The sequence below is a fragment of the Triturus cristatus genome, chromosome 5_1 (genome assembly GCF_964204655.1).
Source record: "Triturus cristatus chromosome 5_1, aTriCri1.1, whole genome shotgun sequence".
Lineage (NCBI taxonomy): Eukaryota > Metazoa > Chordata > Amphibia > Caudata > Salamandridae > Triturus > Triturus cristatus.
Genome location: NC_140587.1, coordinates 695,482,106 through 695,506,066, shown reverse-complemented (window position 1 = coordinate 695,506,066; position 23,961 = coordinate 695,482,106). Strand labels below are relative to the sequence as shown.

General features: G+C 45.9%; 1 protein-coding gene across 3 annotated transcripts in view; it reads left to right on the top strand.

Annotated features, from left to right (window-relative positions):
* UBE2V2 (ubiquitin conjugating enzyme E2 V2) overlaps nt 1-23,961 on the top strand; it is a 144,857-nt gene that overhangs the window by 59,297 nt on the left and 61,599 nt on the right. For all 3 annotated transcript variants that reach the window (XM_085605652.1, XM_085605653.1, XM_085605654.1), the window contains exon 2: nt 13,413-13,561. In XM_085605652.1, the coding sequence (XP_085461778.1) occupies nt 13,413-13,561 (149 nt within the window). The remainder of the gene's footprint in view (nt 1-13,412; nt 13,562-23,961) is intronic.

The window sequence follows — 23,961 nt, the reverse complement described above, 5'->3', positions numbered from 1 at the left end:
CCATATAACCCCTACCAAGCTATCCCACCCCACCCATTACCCAACCCTGAAACAACTGTGGTAGTGACTTAGTGGTACACAGACTGGCCTGTAAGTGTGTTGCATAGCTCTGAAAGTGCATTAGTGGTCCCTGATGCCTATTCGATGGGATCTAGGGTAGTCCCCCAGAGATCGCTTGGGGGACCCGCAATTGGGCCCCATTTGGCCTAAATCTGGAACAAGAGCATAGCCCGTAATGAGGGCGGGCATACCGCCAGGGGCAGACCCTGTGTAAGGTAAGAGACCAGCAGGCCCCATTTGTATCCAAAATTTTTGTATTCATCGCTAAAGATATCTGCTAATCTTTCCATGGTGAGTATTTTCCAAAGGCAAGAGTGCTATTGAGAGAGCCCTGGGGCTGCTTTCTTTCTTAATGCGGCTGCCATTGCTTTTTTGGCGGCCCCTGTGCATGCCCACATTATAGCCTTGTCTGCTTTCGTTTGGTATTCCAACTCTGGATCTCTAATGCCCAAGAGGACTCCTTTTATGGAAGTCTTGATGGGGTACCCTAACATGTCTTTCATATGCCCCAAGATTTCCTCCCAGAAAGTTTTGATCGTGGGGCCATCCCTCCAGATGTGACGAAAGTCCCCGAGGGGGCTGCATCCCCTCCAACATAGGTCGGAGGATTTCGGAAATATGTTTTTGAGTTTAGTGGGGTACAGGTACCAATCAAAGAGGGTTTTTTAGTGTGCTACTGTAAGGTCCAAGGAGTGATTACTCTTGGCGATATCTGACAATTACTTTTCAGAGATGTCCCTCCTGACCATATGTTCCCAGAAGCTAATATAGCAGGCCTCTGTGAATGTAGCGTTGATAATAAAAGACCATTTAAGAAGGAGATCACCCCTTCATAGCGCCCACCCTCCGCACAAAGTTTTCTATCGGTGTTCGTTCTTGCGTGGCCGCTTCCCTGACCTGTGGGTGCAAGGCCCAATGTTTGAGCTGGAGGTAATGAAAGTGTCCACTAGGTGTTACGTTGAAGTCCCTTTGACAGGTCTCAAATGTGAGTAAGTAATGGTTATGAAGTAGGTCTGAGAGCATCAGGCAGCCTCCCTCCCTCCCTCCAAGCGTCAAACTGACCCTCTCGTAGTGCTGAGAGAAACTCTGGGTTGAAGTGAATCGGGGTATAGGAGGAGGATACGATTCCACCCAATTCCCCTAGTTACCTCGTCCCAGACCTCGTGAGTGGTTTGAGTAGGTGTGCTTATAGAGGCATGTGCGGGCCTATCTATCCTATGCTTCCAAATCACATCCCAGATTGCTCTCCCCACTATCGCCCTGTCCATGTGTAACCAATGCTCATCTGTCTCCTTCATAGACCACTCTGCAATGATCCTCAATTGAGCAGCTTTGTAGTGCATTGCTGAATCCTGGGAGAGCCACCCCTCCCTCACTCTTTGTGCGTCTTAGAGTATGAGAGGAGAGATTTCCCTACCGTTCTGCCAAATATATCGGGTGATGAATGAGCGAAGTCTGGGGAGAAAGTCCCTCTCTAAATCGATTGGCAGTGCCTGGAACAGATATAAGAGCTTGGGTAACACAGCTTGAGTAACACTGTCATTTTTATTGCATGTATACGCCCTAGCCAGGTAATGTATAGTAGTCTCCAGCGTTTGAGATCCTGTTGAAGTTGGAGCATTAGTGGGGGGGTAGTTAGCCCTGTAAATGCCCTCTAGCCGCGGCTTGAAACCTCCTGGTGTCCGTGCGCTTTTACAAGTTCTTTATAACATAACATCTCTCTGTCTAGGGGGAATGGGCGTGAGCTAGTCCCATTAACCTGCACTCTAGATAGAATGTGGGTGTGAGAAGTTGGCCTTAATCATATCAATAAACGCCCTCCCGAAGCTGAATCGTTCGAGCAGGAGGACAAGGAACGGACAATTTACACTGTCCAAAGCCTTTTCGGCATCCAGTCCCACGAGAATCGCCGGGGGTCTTGTGTTTAGTTACCTTTTCTATCCGATGTAGTCTCCGGCGTATATTGTCGTAGGTCTGCCTCCCCTTTATGAAGCCCTATTGATCAGGGGGATTAGCTCTGGCATCAGGTCCTCTAGTCTGGCAGCAAATATTGTGGAGTATAGTTTGGCGTCCAGATTTAACTTTGCAATGGGCATGTTTAAGGCACATTTCTGTGGGTTTTTCCCTGCCTTTGGGATTACGGTTATCCTGATTTCAGCCATTGAGTTTGTCACCGTGGGCCCCTCCGCTATTACGTTAAGTAGGGAGGTGAGTTGCAGAGTTAAATTCTGATGCATATCTTTTATAAAAGTGGGTCGTCGGGCCGTCTGATCCTGGGGACTTGTTAGGCTTAAGTGTTGCTATCAGTTTCCCTACCTCCTCGTTCGTGATGGGCAGATTTATCTTGTCATTCCAGGTCGGAGGGACCTGGGGCAGCTCGAGTGGTTGTAGGTACTGTTTTTGTGCAACTGAGTCTGGAGGGAGCCTGTATAAAGCTCTTTGTAGAACGTCCCAAATATGTCTGAGTGTACTACGTTGCCCTCTCTGTCACATATGCCCCCAATGTATTGCTTATCCCTTTTTTCATGAAGCTGTCTGGCTAGTTGGGATCCCACCTTGTTCCCCTGAGCGTAGGAGATCTGGCAGAGCAGGGTGTATTCTGCCCTATTGCTGTAGATCGCTGTGATTTTCCCTTTCAGGGCGCTTATTTTACGTTGTAGGGCCTGGGTGGAATCTTTTTGCGTTCCCTTTCTATTTCCTGCAGTTCAGCCTCTAGTGCTGCCCGCTCCTTAACCCTCTGTTTGTTCACTGTAGAATTGAGCTAGATGCATTTACCCCGAAGTACCGCTTCAAAAGCGTCCAATGTTGTTTGGGTGGAGGTTGCGTGTGGCGGATTCTAATTGAAAGAACTCTTTGATTGCCGACAGTAGTTAATCTCTTAATACCCTATTTCTGGTTAAGGAGACAGGGAAGTACCATCTTGGCGGGCCTGGTGGGGTGCTTCCCCAGGATAGGCAGATATGGCTGAGATCATAATTGGGAGAATTTTTGCCACCTGGAGAGACCCCAGCAGCCTTTGGCTTATAAATATGTAGTCCTACCATGAATAAGATTGGTGTACGTGCGAGAAGAAAGTATAATCTTTTGGGGGTAGAGTAGAGTGCTCTCCACGCATCCTACAGACCTAACGCATGTGTAATCCCTTTGGGGAAGCTGTCCTTGGAAGTCCTGTGGGGGTGTGAGCTATTCTATTTCTGCGTGCCATGTTAGGTCGGGCCTTCTGCGAATCCGCCCATCATGTTTATCAGGGAGGTCAGGAACGCTGGTTGTCCTGTGTTAGGTGCATATGCCGATATAAACATGCATTGTCTTCTCAATTTCCTCTTCACCATAATCACCCTGCCTTCCCGGTCTGCTTTTGTGGCTTCTGGTTGGAATTTTGTAGTGTTGTGGAACATTATTGCTAAACCCTTCTGTTTTGTTCCTTCCGAGGATCTTTAAATTAGGGAGTAACGTTTGTGGCGGAGCTGTAGCTCCTCTGATCTCTTTAGATGTGTTTCTTTAAGTACCACTATATCGAAGTGGTGATCTACCAGATATTTCCAGATTTTATGTAGTTTGAAGGGCGAGTTTAGACTGCTCACATTCCACAAGGCTATTGAAATCATACTGTCTCCTGTCCTGCCCCCCTCCTTGTAATCAGACCTATTAGTGCTCACTCCCTGCCCCCTCTCAGCTTTCCTTCCATGGGGATCTCGAGTAGCCCTGTGATACTGACCCTCCCTCTAAGGCACAGTAGTGTTGCATGTCTGCTACCCCTATATGTCAACCACCTTCCCCTATGTGACCCGCCCCACCACAAACCTGTATCACAAATAACCAAATTAATCTGAGCTGGGCTGCCTGGGGACCCCGCAGCCGAAACATCACTGAAGGTTGAGGTCATGTTGGCGGGCGCCTTGGTCAAGGCCCACAGCCTCGGCTGTCTCTTGTGCAGTTCAAAGGTAACCTAAGAAAGTCTTTCCTGGACAGGGGCCAGGTGTAAATGTAGACAGTAAAAGTCTGGTACCAGGTCTTTTCATCCCTCTCCTGATTATCAATCGTCCCCCTGATTCGTCTTAGAATGTGAAGCTCCCTGCCTGTAGAGTCTCCACTGTTTCTTCTCTGGTTGCCGTTGTCTCTCTATGTTTGGGATTGTCTGCCTTTGGGGATCATACGCTATTGCAATGTCGTGTTTCTTCCAGGCTCTTTCCCTGTCGAGGTTCCATGACTGTTGTCGTCCTCTGGGTTCGGGAGCCCTAAAATTCCTACGCACTCTGGCAGTTCTGTGATGCGATGCATTTTGTTGTTAAATTTGAAAGCCAACCCGAAGGGATACATCCATCTGTATTTGATCTGTCCGCTCTCAGTTTTGTCATTATGGCCCTAAAATGTTGTTTTCGCAGTAGGGTGGACTGCGCCAGGTCTTAATAAAGCATGCATTTAAATCTTTGGAAGGTGATCTCATCTTTCTTCCTGGCTGCTTGCAGGATCGCCTCCTTTACTTTGAAGGAGTGAAGCTTGTCGAGAATGTCGCGTGTGCGTCGTCTTCGGTTGATTCTCCATGCGGTGTACCCTTTCGAGTTTGATTTTCATCTGGCGTGGCCCAAGAATTTCTGCGACTAGCACTTTGATGAAGGCCTCGAAGTCCGACCCCCCCCCCCCCTCTACCCCCTCCTCTAGGCCTCTTATTCTAATGTTATCTCTTCACAACCTATTTTCCAAATATTCAGTCTTCAGGAGAGCCATCTGTAATTGCGTTTGGAGATCTTGTTGTTTGGTGTGGGTGGCCGTTGCGTGTTTGTCTAGCTCTTGTGTCTAGACCTCTAACTCTAGTACCAATGGAGCCGACGTCCTGCTGGAGGGAGGTCATGCGTTCGGTTAGGTCTGCTTACAGTCGTGCCATTGAGGTATTTATATCCAGCTTGATTTCTAAGCGGAGCTCTGTCTTAACTTCCCTTAGAGAGACCATAAGGTTGTCTTTGGTGATCGACATGTTGGCGGCGTGTCCCCCCGGTTCCTGCACTTGCTTCTTCACTGTGGAGGTGAAAAAATTAGATACTTTGCTTGTCTCCATTTTCAGGTGGTTTAAGTGCGGACTGGCTGTCCCCCTTCTTCGTGGATGTGAAGCCCCCACCAATCGACAGATCTCTACCCCTTTGCTGCAGCAGATGGATCTTAGTCCCTCTAGTAGCGTGCCCCACACCAAGAGGATCCTTCCCCCAGGTTTAGTGCAGGGCCTTGGAGTCATCAGCCAACTTAGTCAGACATAGGATATTTTATACACATGTGACACTGCGATTGTTCTTTTCTTAAGGCCTGTGCTACTGTTGCTGTTTTATGGCATCCACTTAATGTTCGTTATAGGAGGCCCTCCTCTTGGGTGCCACTTATGTTCCCCAATGATTGTCCTTGGCGGGCACCATTTTAAAGTCAAGCATGTCGTGGCCTGCTTCTTGTACCCTTCAAAAACTGCTCTGTATTGCCAAAAAGCCTGTAGGGGATTTTTTCATGTGCCCCGGTCTCCTGTGCCTACTGTAGGGTCTCCCGGCCCCCCCACTGCCTTTCATCTCTCATCCTGTGTCTACAATGGCGGGTGGAGTCCTCATAGAGTCGGAGCCGCCCCCTCCCCGCTCTGGATGCGCTCCGCCGGTAAAGATGTACTCCTCTTTGGCCCTGATCACCGCTGCCTTTCTCCGATGGCCTGTTACTATCACTGCGGTTGTAAGCGCTTCTTGTCAAATTGGACGTTTCCCCGATTCCAGCGCAGCCGGCGACGCCATTTTGGGAACCTGATCCGTTCCTTTTAATCGCCAAGTTCTCCTCTTTCCCCAGTCGTACGGTATGCGGGATCGCTCCTGCGTGGTCCAGTTGATGTCGCGTTTCTTCGGCAGCTGTTTAGATGTCTTTTCGGCTACCCCTCACGTCTGGAGCATGCCGAGACAGCTACAAGGCTTTGGAGCCGGTGTGGATCACGTCCACCCATCCATCTTGCCTGGCCACGCCTCCTTAATATTTTTGACATCAGGCTCATCTTAAATCACTTAATCGTTGCACTAGGGATCTCATGTCATGTTCAGATGTTTCACTATCAGGCTCACTAAACAATCAGGACAGCTTCCTGATCGATATTTTACTTTCTATCAATGTAAAAACTATCCTAACCAACTGGAAAAACTAAAATAGCATCTCTTACCATACATGGTGGCATGTTTCACAAGAAGCGTGGACAACAGTTTACACAATTGTGATTTTAACAATAAATCTTCCCGCTTATTGTGGTCTAAACTGGATTTGTACTTGAAAAAGTTAAACCTCCTGGAATAACTCCAGCTTTCAGCTTCTTTCTTCATTTTTTTATTGTTTCTTTTCCTCCCAACACATACTATTATCCAACTTCATCTTACCCTTCTTTCCTACTTTCTTACTCTCCTTTTCCATTTTCTCTCTATGGGGCTCAACCGCTATATTTTACCATCTTTGATTTATACCTTGTTTTAGTTCTGTGCAATTGTATAGTGCTTATTTGTATGGTACGAATGCCTTCTTTCAGTTGCAAAAATTGTTAGCTGTACAACGCTTGTACATTTGTCACATGTCTTAACTCCTTCTCTGTTGTCATTTGCTGAATCTCTCAAATAAAAATCTTTTGAAATAAAAAAAATTGAAGCAAACACTGTATAAGGATAATTCCGTTTAATAATCTTATTATTGGTAATTGCTGCTTTTAAGCAATATCCCTATTTTTATCTGAAAAAACCTTAACCAATAACCAGCAGAATGACTTAATGGGCAAAAAAAGAAAAGACTGCATGAAGACTCCCACACTTGAAACTTTAAAGCATACAAAAAAAGTGATGGATGAAATGCTTGAATTGATCTCAGTCAATGGTAATTTACTTGGTACCGCATCCCAATCCATAGTTATTTTGCACACCTTGTTACCTCAGTTTGGACACAGCTATGTGCAAATCAGTCTTGACCCTACACAATCAGAACAGTCCAGTCCGAACTGCCAAGCCAGGTCCTCCCTGAACCGGAACGCAAGCAACCCACGACCAGTTTCGCCCTAGTTACGGGCTTATCAACTGGGTACAGCTCGGTTCCAGTGATAGTGTACACGGGACCCATACCTGTCCCACTTAAGACGACACACTAAAGTATAAAAAAAAGTGATGAATAGAATGCTTGAAAGTTCTCTCAGCCACTGGTAATTACTCGGAGCTGCATGTGCAAATCAATCTTTTTTTTTTGTTGACATTTTTTTTATTGAATTTTACAGTGAAAATCCATCAAGAGAATAAGCACAAGGAAACAGTAATAAATTGTGAATAAATAAATGAGAAATTCTATGAGGATAACCAGTAACAGTAAATACATGACATTTATTGATAAATAAAAGCATATAAATATGGAATATATAATTAGACAAATTGCGAATAAATGATTAAATAATTAAATAAATCGATAAATAGTGAAAAGCAGAGAAAAAGACGTGAGGGGAGGCGAATGCAAGGATGATAATTAGTAGATATGTAAATGGCATAAATAAGGAATTGAAATAGCATATATTAATTGATTAAATGTAAATAGATCAAATATAAATATGAATCAGTGACTGTATATGAGAAAAAAAAACTGTCTAGCCCGAAACTTTGGCAGGGCTCCCGCTCCAACAGGGGATCATTTCGAGAGAGGTGGAGAGGTGGCCCTTGCAGAGGTATTTCTCGAAGTTCTGTGACTCTAGTGGAGCAGGAGCCATAATCTGCAAGCCTCTGGATAATCCGGCCTCTCCAGGTTTTGTAATGGCAAACTCCTCCTCTCCAGGCACTACATTTCTAAACCCATTTCTAAACCGTGGTTCTTGTTATGCCATTGACACAAATCATAATGGTTAGCGCTGCTCTCTTCACCTCTTATTAATCGTTGATGAACGTCAAACCACTCCCCACGTTTCATAGAGGGGTGCAGAATGTGTTTAGGAAACACAGTTATCTACCAACCATAATACATAAATCAGTTATCAGCAGGGCAAGGAAAAATGACATTGCAGATTGCACACATGGCACCTCTCACTTAGATAATAGTAACAAGATGCTTAACTTCTCTGCAGTGCCTGACCGTCTTCCTTAATGACCAGGCCACAGAGGAAAATTAACCCTCAAAGCTGATATGTCATTTCCCACACTACCGTCTTGGGGAAACAAAAATGGAGTTGCTCTGGTGATTACACTTGTGACTCAAGATATGGTCTATCACTTTGCCTCATATCTACAATGGCAAGGAAGAGAAGAAACCTACACTACAGCTCCCAGTCATCCTGCCAGGAAGGAGGTAAAACCAAACTAACATTGGCAAAGCCAATAGGTCTTGCCTATGGGAGTCATGGGCTTTGCCAATGACTTTGTCATCTTGTACAGCAGCATAGCTGCTGTTCGGTGTGACTAAAAGTTAGTTGCACGGGGTAGAGGAGAGTGGCATCGGGGAGAGTGAAGTGACGTAAAGGAACCTAGAGTGGAGTGGCAAAGAGTAGAGTACATTAGATTGGTATAGTGTGGAATGGCGTAGAGTGGTTTGCGGCAGCGTAGAGAGGCGGAGAGTGGAGTGGTGTAGAGTAGTAGTTGTGGGTGTAGGTAACTAAAGCGTCTACAGAGATGGCCGATGGGGTGAAGGCAAAAAAAAAAAAGCTGTATGCCTGTGTTAAAAGTAGGAAAGTACATTGTGCATCTAGGAATAATACCAAAATATGTATTAAATAAAAGTGCATTTCAAAAAGACGAAGAAAAAGGATGAGGAAGAACACACATACTTGGTTCATGCTCCAGGGAGGAGCTAACACAAGAAAAGAAGGGAAATATACAGGAGCTAAGCAATCTAAAGAAGGCAAATGAGAATGAAAACAATTAATGGTATGCTGTGGGCAGGTTGTAAGCTGGTTGGTTCTGCATGAAGAAACCAAGGAAGGGAATTGCATAATTTGGCTGTTGCCACCGAGAAAGCTCTATCACATAACCTGTCCGTTTCGGTTTTTTAGGAATGTTTACCAGAAGTTGACAGAATATTACATTTCGGGGTGAAACATGCTATTAAAATTCAGCTATCAGAAATTTGAGGGCAGGGTAGGTACAGAAGGTTATGTACTAGAACTATGGCTTTAAAAAGAATTCTGTCTTTTATCTAGAGTTATGGGAGCCTACGTAGAACTGGAGATGTGAGCTCGCCTTGTTTCCTTTCAAATAAAACGTGCATCAAAATGTTTAAAAACTTGTAGATGTATCAACAATTTGGATGAGGCTAAATACCATACTTCAGTCTAGATTGTATTATTGTAGTTATGAGTTGGACATGAAGACTCTCCTCTAGAAAAGGAAGCAAAACGTTTAAAGATTTCAGTTACCAAAAACATGGTTTGGGTACACTAACTACTTGACTTTTCAGAGAAAGGCCTGAATCAATAATGATGTTTCTTACGAAGTTTGCTGGGGTGTGATGTAATCCCATCTCCGGTGGCCAGTCACACAAAGTAAGGTTTTGTGAGCTATTGGGACTAGTAGAAGTTCGGTTTTAGACGTGTTCAATTTAAATAAATGAAAATATATAAATCCGCAACATCCTCCATCTTGTATAACGCAGAGCTTTTACAAGATCCTGATTAATAGAATTGGTCTGACCTGAGGGTTTGTTCAATCCAAACACAAATTATGCGCTGTCTGCATACATTTAGAAATTGATACCCATATCATGAAGGACAACGACTAAGGACAGCAAGTAAATATTGAACAGTAATGCAGTTAGAATTGAGCCCTGAGGCACAAACTATTTGAAAATGTTGAGATTCACAAAAAAAGGATAAGTTTATCACAGTTTGACTTCTTTCATCGAGGAAGGATGGAATCCAATTTAGTTCTGTGCCACAGGTACCTATTTCTTGTGGTATAGAATTAAGAATGGTATGGTGGACAATATTGATAGCAGTGTAGAAGTCAAGAAAGACGAGGGGACCAACCTCCTTTATCCACCACTCTCCTGAGCTCAAGGACAGATACCACCACCATCTCTGTCCGGGACTGAATCGTGCCTGGTGCAAATCTAGTAAATGTGTTCAACAAATTTTAGCAGTTAAGAATAGACCCATTTCTCAGTGGCAAGGTGACTGCCCTCAACATTTTTTTTTCTTGTCAGATTAGCCATAAATAAGGCCATCTTGTCCAAAGAGGCCTTATTCTTCATGAGGTTTCATCTCTGAGAATTGTTAAATGCCATAGTGTGACATATGCAGTGCCTTCCTGTGTGCGTGTTAAGCTCCTAAAAGAGTTCCTTTGCGCAATTTTCATTGTCCGTAGTGTGCTTCCCTTTCCGCAATCCACCTTCCTCAGCTTCTCTTCACTTTTTTCTCTAAACCACTGCGCAACTCGGTTTTCTGTCCATGTTGTACCCCCATCCCCAGGGTCTGGACCTCAAATTTTCACTTTTCGATATTGTCTTGCGCGGGTGGCAGGAAATGCTTATTCTGTCGCACATTAAGCCAGTTCTAACTGTTCGTACATTGTATTGATGCAGATGAGTTGTCTTGTATGTCACCTGACATACTTGATACCAAAATCTTTTTGCCATACCTTGTTCAAGTCAGCTAGTGATTGTGGTCCCAATCTATTTGAGCTCTGATATGGGAAATATTGTGAATATTTTCCAGTTCGTGTACAAGTCAGAACCCTGCCAAAGTCCTCCAACTCCTTCACTCGGTGGTGGACTGAGTACATTCGGATCCCTTAGCTACATTACCGTGTTGCTTGAATACATAAAAACTATTTGGCTGTTTGCCCCACTCTCTATACTCCTTTCTGTTTATCTCTTTCCAAGTTTACCCACGAGTGGCTCCATTGCAATATAATATGGGGTGCAAGCGGCAACCCGAGGGAATAGATCTCCCCAGGACCCAACTTTTAAAAATTACTTTAGTTGTTTTAGCCCTTGCTATTCCTATAAGTTAAGTGTACACCAGCCCAAGCCAGCCCGCAGTTTAGCCGAAAATACATAAGTCACAACACCAAGAACATGCACTGCCGGCTAACGGTATTGAAAGCTTTTTTGTTAAGTAATCCAGCCCCTGTATAATTTCTTTGGCTTGTACTGTGGGGATTCAGAACATGAACGAGTAATCTTGGATTTAGGGTTGCACTTCTGTGTGGGATTAACTTGCATTGACCTAGTTGTCCTTAGCAACCCATTAAAATAAGAATTCTTGCCACTGCAGCTTTGCTGCAACCGTTAATATATTTATAAGTGAAAGAGGTCTATACAAATTATTTCATAGGAGATTTTTATCTAGTTTGTGGTCACATTTATTAGTTTCCTTCATGATTGCTGTCAGAAGCCCCCCTTTCTAGTCTCCACATGCCCTTTTATAAGGTTATTCGCTAGATTGAATAAGCCATTTAGGTGTCTGCAAGTAGACCATCACTACCTATGGCTTTGCTTCTGTTAGCTTTCTGAAAGAGCCCTAATGTTCCACTCTCCCAAGCAGGGCTTCTATGTCACTGTATGTAAAACATGTCTTTGTGTAAACAGTAGCATTCAAGGTATCCAGTACCTCTATTTTGATTTCACACTCACATGAACCAAATCACGTCATTTTCAAATGTCATATATACCCACATGTTTCCTTGTATTGTTAGGCAACATTAATATAGTAACTCTTAGTTATCCTTTTGTGCATTGGTAACCTTATCAAGTGTATTGGTATACCTCATGCAATGTAAGCCTCTCCATGGGCAACTCTTCCATCATCTATGGGTTAGGCAGAGCCTCTTTTTCTAATCTCTATGCCATACAGCTATTTCCAGTCCAAGCCTAATACAATATATTTTGTTAGCACACACTTGTACCCTCAATAAAGTTTTCCATCATCCCACTCGATACTCCACAATGTTGTATATTCCCAGGTTTGACCAAAATAAATCCTGGACTTTTAAAGGCCTCCACTGTTAATGTCAAGGTTGGAGTATATGCTTTTCTCCTTCCCCCAGGTAAAGGTTGTTTTCAGTGTTGTGCGGTTCGGTGATGCCCTGTAGCTTTTATGACTTTTCAGTCTTCAAATTCACGGCTTAGTGATATGTAATCTGTTCCTCTTTATGTGCCATGTGGTGCTAAAGAAAAGCAATATACTTTCCATGTAGTGTGTTGCACTTTCTATGTCAGTTAAGCAAGCCTTACCTGTAGCCTTTGCCGATGCATCACAAATGTTTGGTCTTGTGAATGTTTTCAGAGAGTGGCTGTCATATTTCCTGCAGTGTCCAAGCATGACTCCTTAAAATTACTCTGTTCTTAAAAAAGGAGAGAACTCTCTTACCAGATCATTAAAAAACACATGATCACTTGTGTTGGCCATAAATATCCAAAAATCAAACTTCCTGACCTTCAAGCTGCCCATATATTGGCTCATATCTTCCCTCCAGAGTTTACAGTGATTTGCAGGTTGTGAAAGGCCTCTGGCATGAGTAGATTATGAAGCCGGTAAAGCTGCCATTTCAATTTGTTAGCCAATATAATTCACTTGGGAGACTGCAAGTGTGTGTTTTGAAGCAGTGTGAGTCCCCCGCTCTGCTTTCTCAAGTATAGGGGGTCTTCCACATACCATTTTGAAAAATGTTTATAAACATTCCAAGTCAACAACTGAGTACAATCTTGCATTAGTCTCTGAGTAGATGTACACTTTTGTCCATTTGTACACACATGTGATATTGCCTACAGTGCTAGATCTTGTGGTCAGATTGTGCCCTTCATGTTGTGCTCTCCACATTTCCATTAATTTTAGTTGCAAAAGGTATTTTTGTAACTACTTATCCTAAGAAAGCCACCCCTTTTATTTGGCTGAAGAGCTTGGTGGTGAGTTCTTCTTGGGCTGAGCATCAACATATTCTAAGAAGTCTTCACCTTGTACTTTGTTTAGTAAAAGGCTAGTTTTTCAATCTTTGCACAACTGTGTATTCTTCTTTAATAACACAACCTTGTAGAGATCAAATAGTGCACATTTGGTTTGAGCATATTTTATATTAAAGAAGAAATCAAGATTGTGTATAATCTAACATGGCTAAATAAAGGGAAACGATCAGCAAGAAAATAAAAAATACTTAATGGTTGTAAGAGGCTTCATAAATGCAGTATACAGTAAATTTACAAAACATTCTGAATATCCTTTTAATTAGTGCTGCAAATCTAAATCCCACAGTTAGATGTACATACTAAACAATTGAAATTTGAAAAAGAAAATGGGATATAAAAGCAACTTTATAGTGAGATAAGTGACTGACTTGCACTTCGGTAGGATAATATCTTTCTTTATTGTTTAACTTCATATTTGTTTTACTTCACAGGAGTAAAAGTTCCTCGTAATTTTCGCTTATTGGAAGAACTTGAAGAAGGCCAGAAAGGAGTAGGCGATGGTACTGTAAGCTGGGGCCTTGAAGATGATGAAGATATGACACTTACAAGGTGGACGGGCATGATTATTGGGCCACCAAGGGTTAGTGACATGACTTTTTCAACACTTCAGTTTTATTTTGGCAGTTTAACAGTTCTTATTGATGCCTTTAATGTAGTTTGTTTCAGGTCTGGAAATAGGAATCTAAATAGAAGGGCTTTCTAGAATGCGCAATGTAAATCTGACTCCAAAAAGACTGGTTTTTTTATGCATGGTCACATTCAGTAAAGATAAAATATGGTTTCAGATAATGCTCTGAATTTGTAGAAATGGGACCTATGTTTTAATAATGTGACATGTTGAGCCTTCAAGTCATTCACAGTGTGTGGTAAGGTTTAGGCTCTCCCTGGGTCTTTTCACCCTGGGAGAGTCCTGGTGTTATAAAGCAGTCTCACATGAGGACTTAATGATTCAGTGTGGCTACTAGTATTCCCCACTGACTACATAACAGGCCCCTATTCATCAAAGTTCATGCAGTGAATGAGCATGTCATAAGCAGTGGTATACAGGATTTCTGATGGATACTGCAGATTCCGCACCTGTTTAATATCCCAGATGAGAGACCAGATCCAGAAACGTCTGATAAGTTGTGCTGGTAGAAAGTGCCAGATCCATCACAACTCTGCAAGTGAGGTATTGGTGATGTCACTGGAAACCAATATCAACCACCCAAGTGCCCTGTGAGTTCTTTTTTTTCACATGCCTTTAACCTGATCCAAAAAGATGGTCTCCCCTGAAAGTACGGGTTCAAGCCCTATCATACCTAGGATAAACTAACGTCCATCACAGACCCTCATGAAGACTGACTGTAGTGCCTAGGCTCCAGACCTTGTACTCCTTTTTGGGAGCAGTGCTACAGCAAGCTGTTCATGGGCTGTGACCATGATGGCTGACTTTCTCTGTTCAGATCAAGGTTCAGTCTTGCTGTTCTCCATCATCTAAGTCTTGACGGGAGAAAAAAAGGAAATGGAAGAGGACAGTCCTCAAGACGTCAAAAAAAGGAGGTGTAAGTCACCTTAGCATATCTCCCTCCTCTAGTATAGTGTGTATCTTCAGAATCTGAGTTGGTGGATTTCACCCCACACTCTTCCTCTATGCAGTATGGCACATGTTTCATCGTGCTTCGCGACCCCTGCTAACCCTATCTCCTACCCTTTAGCAGCACCTTTTGGCCTCCTGGGAAGGAGTTGGCCATGTCTGGGTTTCCGCATGTGGGCTCTCACCTGTACTTTAGCTTTCCACTCTTTCAGTTGGGAACTGTTAAAACACAGGTGTGAGGCATACTGACAGGTGATCCCCTTGCCCCTTTTCCTGGTACCGATATCGGCGCTAATCCCGGCACTGCCTCCGGCATCTCCGCTTCCACCTCCATAGCTGTCTCAGCTGACAAAGGCTCTCCTGCAGGAAGCACTAGTGTGCCCAGTTAAGATCCATTTTTCAAGAAAAATAGCTAACCATGGTACAGGAAAATGAAAATAGGATTGGTGGAGATGCCCCACATCAAGCTTACGGGCAGAGAATGCAAGAACTTTTTTGCTCTTACTTGGATACTCTGCAGATGCCAGGATGACAACCCCAGACGAGTGGTGAGTAGTTGTCCCCACCTCATTCTTTGGATACTGCTGTCTGCCTGGCACTGCAAAATGCCAGCGGTCTGAACACCTCCCTGGATATTGACGTAAATCTGCCTCCTGGCCTGACCCTTACAGAGATGGCAATATTCCACTCCATATGAAAGAAGGCAGTGGAGCTGCTGGAACTGACCTTGCCATCAGTGGAGCTGTAGTCAAAACTTTTGATGGAAGTCCTACAGTCCGCTATTTTATCACTGGAGACACTTTTTGGCATTCCTCAGCGCTGTAATGGAGCCTGTCAAAAATGCATGCGACAGACCAACACCTACCGTGAACAGATCTGTGGCATAGAGACACAGACCGGCACAGGAGATCCATCGTTCCTATTGAGCCACCCATCACCAGGAACTCTTGTGGTTCAGACATCTTTGTGTGGCAGGCAAAACCGAGGGTCAGTTACAACACATCCACTGACAGCAAGTTGAAGAAGCTAGAGGTCCTTGGGGAGAAGTATTTAGATTTCTAAAGGGGCAGGTAAATCATGGTCCGAATGTGTGTCAATAGAAAAATAATAGAGTGCATAAGGTCCATGTTTTAAGTTGATGAGGTTTCGATTTCTGTGAGAATGTCAGGATCATCATCGGGACACTAGAAGTTGGAGGAGCCTGAGGAAGAAATAATGGTATGAGATCTCTTACTCCGTTAATGGTGTGTTCTGATCTCACTTGGAGCAGGACCCAAAGGCCTAGGACACAAAGTGCCAGGAAGTGTTGGCTACAAGTCTCTTACTCGCAAGAAGGGAAGTGCCAATCACTCTTGGATTCGAATCCAAGAAAACACATGTCTTGTCGAGTGGACTGCCTATTCCTCAATCAGCCACTGGCTTGCCGGGCTTTGCATCCTTCCCGCCCGCATACTCGGTAGTCACTTTAAAGGCTGCGTCATTGATTATTTTTTGGGCCACCATTTACTCCATGGCCTTCCCCTCCAAGTGTTTTGTTGAGGCACATACTGATCATGATTGATCTTTTTTGTGTATCACTTATGAGAGACCGCTGAGCGCATTTTTTTTTTTTTTTTTTTTGAAACCGTTTATTACAAAATTCAAAAAATATACAAAGATGGGCCTACAACCTTCAGGCCGGCCGCTAGCAAACAAAACGAGCATATGATACAAACAATAGCGCGCATGCTGCGGCAAAGGGAAATGCACCGGAGTTAGCAGCGTTGGTAGCCACACCATCCGGACCCCACATAACGGTTTCTTTTTGATATAAATAACAACAGGAAACAAATCCACAAGGCAACCCACAATCGGAAACAGCAGCATGTGCTCCCCTAGAAGGGGGACCCTACCAATCCATAGGAGTATCAAGGGGGGGAAAAGGTCAGGACAGGGACTAGGTGGACTCAGTGCCCGGTACCGGGGCGGTAAACCGGCTAAGGGGACGGGGCTGGAGACGGATCGGGCAATAACGGCGGGGCACAGATTCCCCCGCGGTAGGCGTTCCAGGGGCCCCACACTTTCACCCATGTCCCAGGCTTACCTCTCGCAACATACACCACCTTTTCCCGAAACATGCACCAGTCCATGTTGTCCTTCCAGGCCGAGACAGTCGGCGACCTCTGGGAACCCCACAGTTGGGCAATGTCGCGTTTGGCCACCATATATCCCAGAGTCACCCACCACGTCTGTGGCGCCGAGTAGTCGGTTGGTTCCCACACATTCAGAAGGCATCTCCTCGCTTCAGGCAGCAGCGACACACGCGTAACCACCCGCAGGACCTCATGCACACCACGCCAGAATCGCTCCACCTCCGGGCATTCCCACAAAATATGAAGAAAGGTCCCCAAAGAACCACACCCACGCTTACACAGCCCGTCCACAGCATAGCCTTGGCCCCGTGACGTAGACCCTATGGAGTATCTTGAGCTGGACGAAGCGAAGGCGGGCCGGTATGGCCACCTCTTTCGGGGAGGCCACCGCAGAGACCCAGTCCTCGTCGTCCAGCTCCAATCCATCGGCAACCCATGCCTCACGAAGGCTAGTTAGCAATCCCGCGCGGACACTGATAAGTTTTTTGTAGATTAGTGAAATCGTGCTTTCCGGTACATGTCCATCTAGCACTCTGTCCTCCAGAGGGGAATACTCCGGGATGGAGGCAACGTCCGGGAAGACGGAGCATAGCGCATGACGGATCTGCATATACCGAAAGTACTCCCTGTCCTGCAACTGGAATTCCGTCTGCAGCATCTCGAACGTTTTGAATCCCCCCCCTAGTCCAGAGATCCCCCACCCTGCTGATGCCTATCATGTCCCACTTCTCGAAGCCCTTCGAGGTCCAAAGGGCGCCCAACTGCTCAGGTGCGTATAGTGGCGACGCCCGGGTCAAACGATCTTTCCACCCCATCGCTACATTAGCCGCGTGCCACACTCGTACCATGACACGCGTGGGGCCCGTCAGGCGTGCGTCAAGCGAGCTGGAGTAAAGCGCTCGGTTATAATCACCACCCGGCAGTAACATCTTATCCATTTCAAAGGCCGGGTTTAGAGCGGGCCCGTACAGGCCGTGATTAATCGCAGCCAGCTGGGAGGCCCAATAATACCGTTTGATATCCGGGAGGGCAATCCCCCCGTCATACCACGGGAGCGTCAGCTTCGCCAGGGCGATACGCGGTCTACCTTCCCAGAACAGTCGGCGCTGCAAACTCTCCACCTCGCGAAAGCGCGCCGGGACGACGTCCATTGTGTTCTGCAGAGCGTACAGGAAACGCGGCAGCGACATCATCTTAAACAATGCCGCCCGGCCGAGCGGCGAGAGCGGCAAGCGCCTCCAACGCGCGACATCCTCCTTCAGGCGCTGGAGGGGGGGAAGCAAGTTCTGACTATATCGGGCCTCCGCGTCCAGGGTAATGAAGACACCCAGGTACCTAAATCCCCGCGGGGCGATCTGGATAGGACAGTCCCGCGGAAGGATAGGAGCCTCCCCGGAGAGAACATACACGCACGATTTAGCCCAGTTGATGACTAGGCCGGAGTTATGGCCAAATGAATGCAGTACATCAACCAGTACTATCAGTGATTTACGTGGGGAAGCCAGGTACAGGAGAATGTCATCAGCGTATAGGGATACGCGGTCCTCATACTCGGGGGTCCAGCGGAGACCACGGATAGAAGGATGCCACCGCAGCCACTCCGCCAGGGGCTCCAAGGCGAGCGCGAAAAGGAGCGGCGATAACGGGCAGCCCTGCCGCGTGCCTCTGCCCAGCTCGAACGGAGCCGACACTCTACCGTTCACGACCACCTGTGCCAGCGGGCCAGAGTACAACAATTTAACCCAACTGATAAATCCTGGGCCAAACCCAAATTTCGCGAGCGTCGCCCAAATATATGGCCATTCAAGTGTGTCAAACGCCATAGTGGCGTCCAAGGACGCCAAGATGGCCGGCTCCCGTATGAACGGGACACGTGCGAGCACCCCATGCAAACGCCGCAGGTTAAGCGCTGTGTTGCGATGGGGGATGAAGCCGGACTGATCCTGGTGAATCAAGTCACCCACTACGCCGACCAGCCGATTGGCCAACACTTTGGCAAGAATTTTGGGCTCCGCATTCAATAGCGAAATGGGCCGATAGGATGTGACTCGGTCCCGCGGCCTCCCCTCCTTGTGGATAACCACTATTGTAGCCAGACGCTGGTCTAGCGGGAGGGAACCCGTCGAGTGGGCCGCAAGGAACATAGCACGGAGATGTGGTGCCAGCGTATCCGGTCGCAGTTTATACAACTCGATGGGAAGACCATTAGGACCCATGGCCTTGCCGGAAGCGACCGAGCGTATGGCGAGGGCAATTTCTTCAGAAGTTGGAGCGGCGTCCAACGACACTCTGTCCTCTTCCGAAAGGGAAGGCAGCGCGATATCTCTGAGCAGGGCATGGGAATCCTCTTCAGAGCGGGAGGACACCGGGGAATACACCCCACGGAAATAGTCTGCGAAGCAGGAAACAATTTCTTCCGGTTCAGTGACACACACACCATTCTGTTTCTCAATCAAAGGGACAACTCGACTCGCTCTCTCCTTTTTGTCCAACCACGCAATCCATTTACCAGCCTTATCACCCACATCATACAGACTTGGTCTTTGACCGATCTCCATCTTGTTTCGTGGCCATCACCACAGGTCTCACACTCGCACCAGCGACGCCGTAGAGGGCAGGCAATCGGGGCCACGAGCTCCGGGGGGGGCCACCCCAGATCGGCGGGGTGGGTCACAGCCGGCAAGCAGGCAGGGTCCCCCAGCGAGGCCACACCAACACAAAGAGCTCCGCGATCTCACTCGCAGAGAAGGCGAGGGGGTGCGAAAGTGAAAGCGAAAGTGCGGGGTACGCGACTCGCTAGGCCCAGCCCGCCGTTGTTGTTCACTTTGCCACCAGGTCACCCCCCAGCGCAAATCCGGGGTCCGGCGAGGAGAAGGCCGCAAACTTCAATCGGTGCTCACTCCGGCACCCGAGGTCCGATTTGAGAACGGGAAACGGGTACCACCTCAGCTCAGGCTCACCAACACAGTCCCCTCAACCGAGGCAGGATGAATACAGGATAAATGTAGGAGGTTGCGGAGGTCCTCGGGAGCCTCGCACCTACGCGGCCATCTTGGTTGCGCGCTAGGCTCCTCCCCGCTGAGCGCATTCTTGCACTAAGCACCCACAGTGTTGCTGTTTTTAATGCTTGTTTGATTTTTTTTTTTTACTTTGAGTAAAATAACATTTAGATATAAATTTATGGATTGATTGTTTATTAGGGACCACAATGTATGCCCCAGTTCCCTAGTCATTTCTTGGTTTTCCTTGTACACCTAATATTAGTTTTTAAGTTAGCAGCACTTTATACTTCAGGTCTGATTGCCTGCAGTTTGAAAGATGCACACTAGCAACAAGAAGGGCAAGGTGGTCCAGAAGCGGAATTTATTCTGCTGGATAAACTTGAGTAATCAAAATGTTTGGACTCCAAGGTAAGAAAGGATGGCCATTTTGCCCTTTAATGTATTAGGGCCTCTTGGTTTGACCATTTCTTCAGACCTGTTTCTGGGAGAAGGTACTGCTGGAATCTTTTCAACAGGTACAGAATTTGCAGGTAGAAGTCTCCGTCCGGAGAAAAAAAAGCTGCTTGCCTTCAGGAACAATCTTTCTGCTGAATACTCACCAATCCCACCCTCCCCGTACTATACCACTTCAGCGAAGTGGTCCAAGATGGTCTTGTTGCTCCTTGACACATCTTAAATAACAGGACTAGACACAGCTGATTCAGTGATCAGGGCCACGGGCTCCTCTATTTCTCTATGCAGGCATCCCTGGCTGACATATTCTGGCTTTTGGGGGGATTTCTCCAGGCTTTTCTCCAGCGGATTTGTGTTGCCACCGTCAAACCATCCAAGTGTTTCAGCAGTAACAGAATCCCGTGTTTAGACAGGACAGATATTAGGATCCTTACAAAGACTGAGCTAAGTGTCACACATCAAATTTCCTAGCACTGAGGAATACCGTCATCAAGATAAGGCCCCCCCAACAAGGTCGAAACGCGTCGGGAAGCGGTAGTGAGGGTGCTCGGCCCCAAACTCGAAGACCAGATAAGACTGCCAGTAAAACACCCCAACCCCAATGGCCTATTGCACTCTTTATTTCAAAGATAAGGTAATTTGATAATTTGATAAAGGACTGTCTGTTGGTCACTTTTCTCTGTTTTTTGTGTATTGACCATATAGTGCACATAATGGACACTTTTGTATATGGTATTTTGATTATTTAATTTCTTTATGATTTATGTATTTGTACTTTTTTGCGATATATACATTTTGTGAATTCTGTATTAGGTTTTTATGTTTACAAATAGTGTAATAGGTCCTTATGTTCAGTGTATGATTCTCATTTTTTCACTTAAGCATTGATTACAATGCAGCAAAAGGAGGCCCTCAGCGAGTGGGTATGAAAGTTAAATTAATCTAAAGTTTTTCCAAGTTACTTCATTCATATACAGAGTAAATACGTGGTCTATAACATTTTTTGGGGGTACTTTGTGTTTGAAATGAAGAGCATGAAATTGGACAGTGATGCTACTCTGTAATCCCTGGTTCCCAAGAAGGACGGCTGTCTTCGTCCAATCCTAAACCTCTGGATCTTGAACTTTTTTTGTTTTAAGGGGTAGGTTTGAGATGCTGTCCCTTGCTCAGGCCCTGGAGCAGGAACCTGGGTGGTGTCATTTAGCTTGAGGTACATGATGACCGTGATCCCATCCCATCCCAGGAGGTTGGGCACCCCGGGGTTCCTGTAACGCAACAACTGGCTGCTGGAAGCCAGATCTCTGCTATTGGTGTTGCACAACTTGCCGGCCACCGTATCCCTGCTATACGGCTTGGTTTATTCTACAAATGAGCCCAAATCTCAGCTGGAGCCATCTTAGATTCTCCTTTTGATAGATGCAGTGCTGACATGACAATGCTTCGAGCCTTTCTTCTTCCCCAAAGGGACGAAGGTATTAAGGATATGATTCTGATGTTTGTGGAGGGAGCTCTGTTTCCAGCCCGGAAGGTTCTAGGCCTGCTTGAATGCTTCTTGCATTCTCCTGGTCACATGTGAGGTCTCTCCAGTGCTCCCTCTGCAGGCATTTTGCCAGCACAAAAAAATATCTGTTGGTCACCATTGTGAATTTCTGGGACATTGCAACTGACTTGGTGGTCAGTGGAAGAGGACCATTTTCCAGGGTTGCCCTGGTGCCCTCCACCAACTGTGACCACAGATGCATTCACCCTCGAGTAGGGTGCTTATCTGGGGGAACTGAAAATCAGAAGTGTCTGATCTCCAGAGGAGGAGGTATTACACATCCACCTGCTCAAACTGAGGGTGATTCAGCTGGTGCTCATTGCTTTCCTCCCTTCCATGTCAGTCCAAATCTTGATGGACAATACAACCGCAATGTGGTATATCAACAAACCGGGATAAGAAGTGTCTCACATTCTGTCTAAAATCACAGAAGTTCTGGGCAGAGGTACACCATCATGGGAGTTTGGCTAGTTGCCAACAGTCTGGCCGGTTCTCTGAACACCAGGGCTGTCGGCATGAGTCTGCGTAAACCTGCCAACCACGAGTAGCATGTCACCCGGAGGTGGTTCAAAACACTTATCTTTAGGGGCAACCCTCAGAGCTTTTTCTCATAAAGTAGCAATCCCCCTATTGCCCAAATATCTGGCCCTCCAGTACCTGTTGGAGGGAGAAATGGAAAACAATTTTTGGTTGAAGTGGAATTTTCTCATCATGAATTTCTTCCCATGCCCTTGATTCATTGTATTCTGAAGAAAATACACCAGGACCAAGCAGAGTTCATCTTCATTTAATCGGACAAACCAAAGAATCGTGCCTTATGCACCTGGGTGGAGAGGGGCGACTCCCTCAGTCAGAGGGGCAGGTTTTGCACCCCAGCTTTCAGAGACTCCAACTTCATGCCTAGAGATTAAGCTGTGACATCTAAGCTCGTTCAGTTGCCACTGGAGGTGGTAGACGTGATCCTCTCTGCTCATTGTCCTTCTGCTAAGTCACACCTATTTTGGGCGGTGAAATAGGTTTGTGGCTTGGTATGCTGAGCAGAACATGGACCCTTCGAAGGCTTCCCTTTCTGGAGTCTTCGGATTTGCTCTCTTGCTGGCCCACCATGGCTGCGTGGTGGGCACGGTCAAGGGGTATCTGGTGGCCTTCCTCTCTCTCTAAGACTAGCCATTGTTCTCCAAGTCAACAATAATGATGGCACCATGACCTTCCTTCCAGCATTTTAATGGAGCCTGTGACACCTTCCGGTACAGAAAAGCTCTGTCCGAAGTTTCTGGATCCAATCTGGCCCCTGGGATATTGAGCAGGTAGAACGAATATCAACCAGAAAAAGCTTTACTGAATAACTTTTTCTACCCCCTTCCCCTCCCAATCCGCCCCTCCCAACCCCCACGACCCCCCCCCCCCCCCCCGCCCCAATAGGGTTAGAGAGAAAATTCTGTTTACTTTCCTGGATGGTTTCTTCAGGATCCTTTCATATCTTTCTTGAGCACATGGGTGGATGACATAGTAGATGGGCAATAAATTCATATTAAAGTAAGGGACAGGCTATGTTACTTTAGTGTTTGTGGAGGATGGAGCTACAGGAAGCTGCACAGCACATGTGGTGCTGCGCCAGCCCTAATTTAGCAAGCACATCTCCTCTGCAAACTGTAACGTGTGTGCAGTTAAAATGCATGCACATAATTGTGATCTACAACATTTGTGTGCCAGTATGTCAGCACCATTGTTTTGGTTGACTGGTTAAGGCTCTGGTGGTTCTTGTATTTATCCTGTTTTGTTGTTTGAACTGGGCCAGACGAATCACAAGCACTGGCAGAGTATTTGATGTGGTGAAGTGGAATGCAGTATTTTTGTTGCATCTTTAGTAATGGGCTGTCTTTTTGTCATATTTCTCTTCAACCACCAAAGCCTGTCGAACCTTTAACCTGTAACATCCAGGTTCTTCTCCACTTTGTGAATTGGCTGTTATGAAAATGTTTTATATTTAATCATAATTTCACCCCTATTTTGTTAATTGCAAGCCAGACACAAGGAAGGGGACTGACATTTATTCAAAAGAGATTAATCAAAGTCAGTTTCTGAGAAACCACACCCTTGTATTACGCCATTCATATGAAAAGTAACAAATAACAGTGATGCGTTTTAACTGTATATGTTTTTGAAACTGGAACCGAATCAGTAAATCAGCTAAGAGTTTTGCAAAATGCTTCCTTTATTTTCAACATCTTCTCTGAAGATGTACCGTACTGTAGATCACCATCTAATCACAAAACA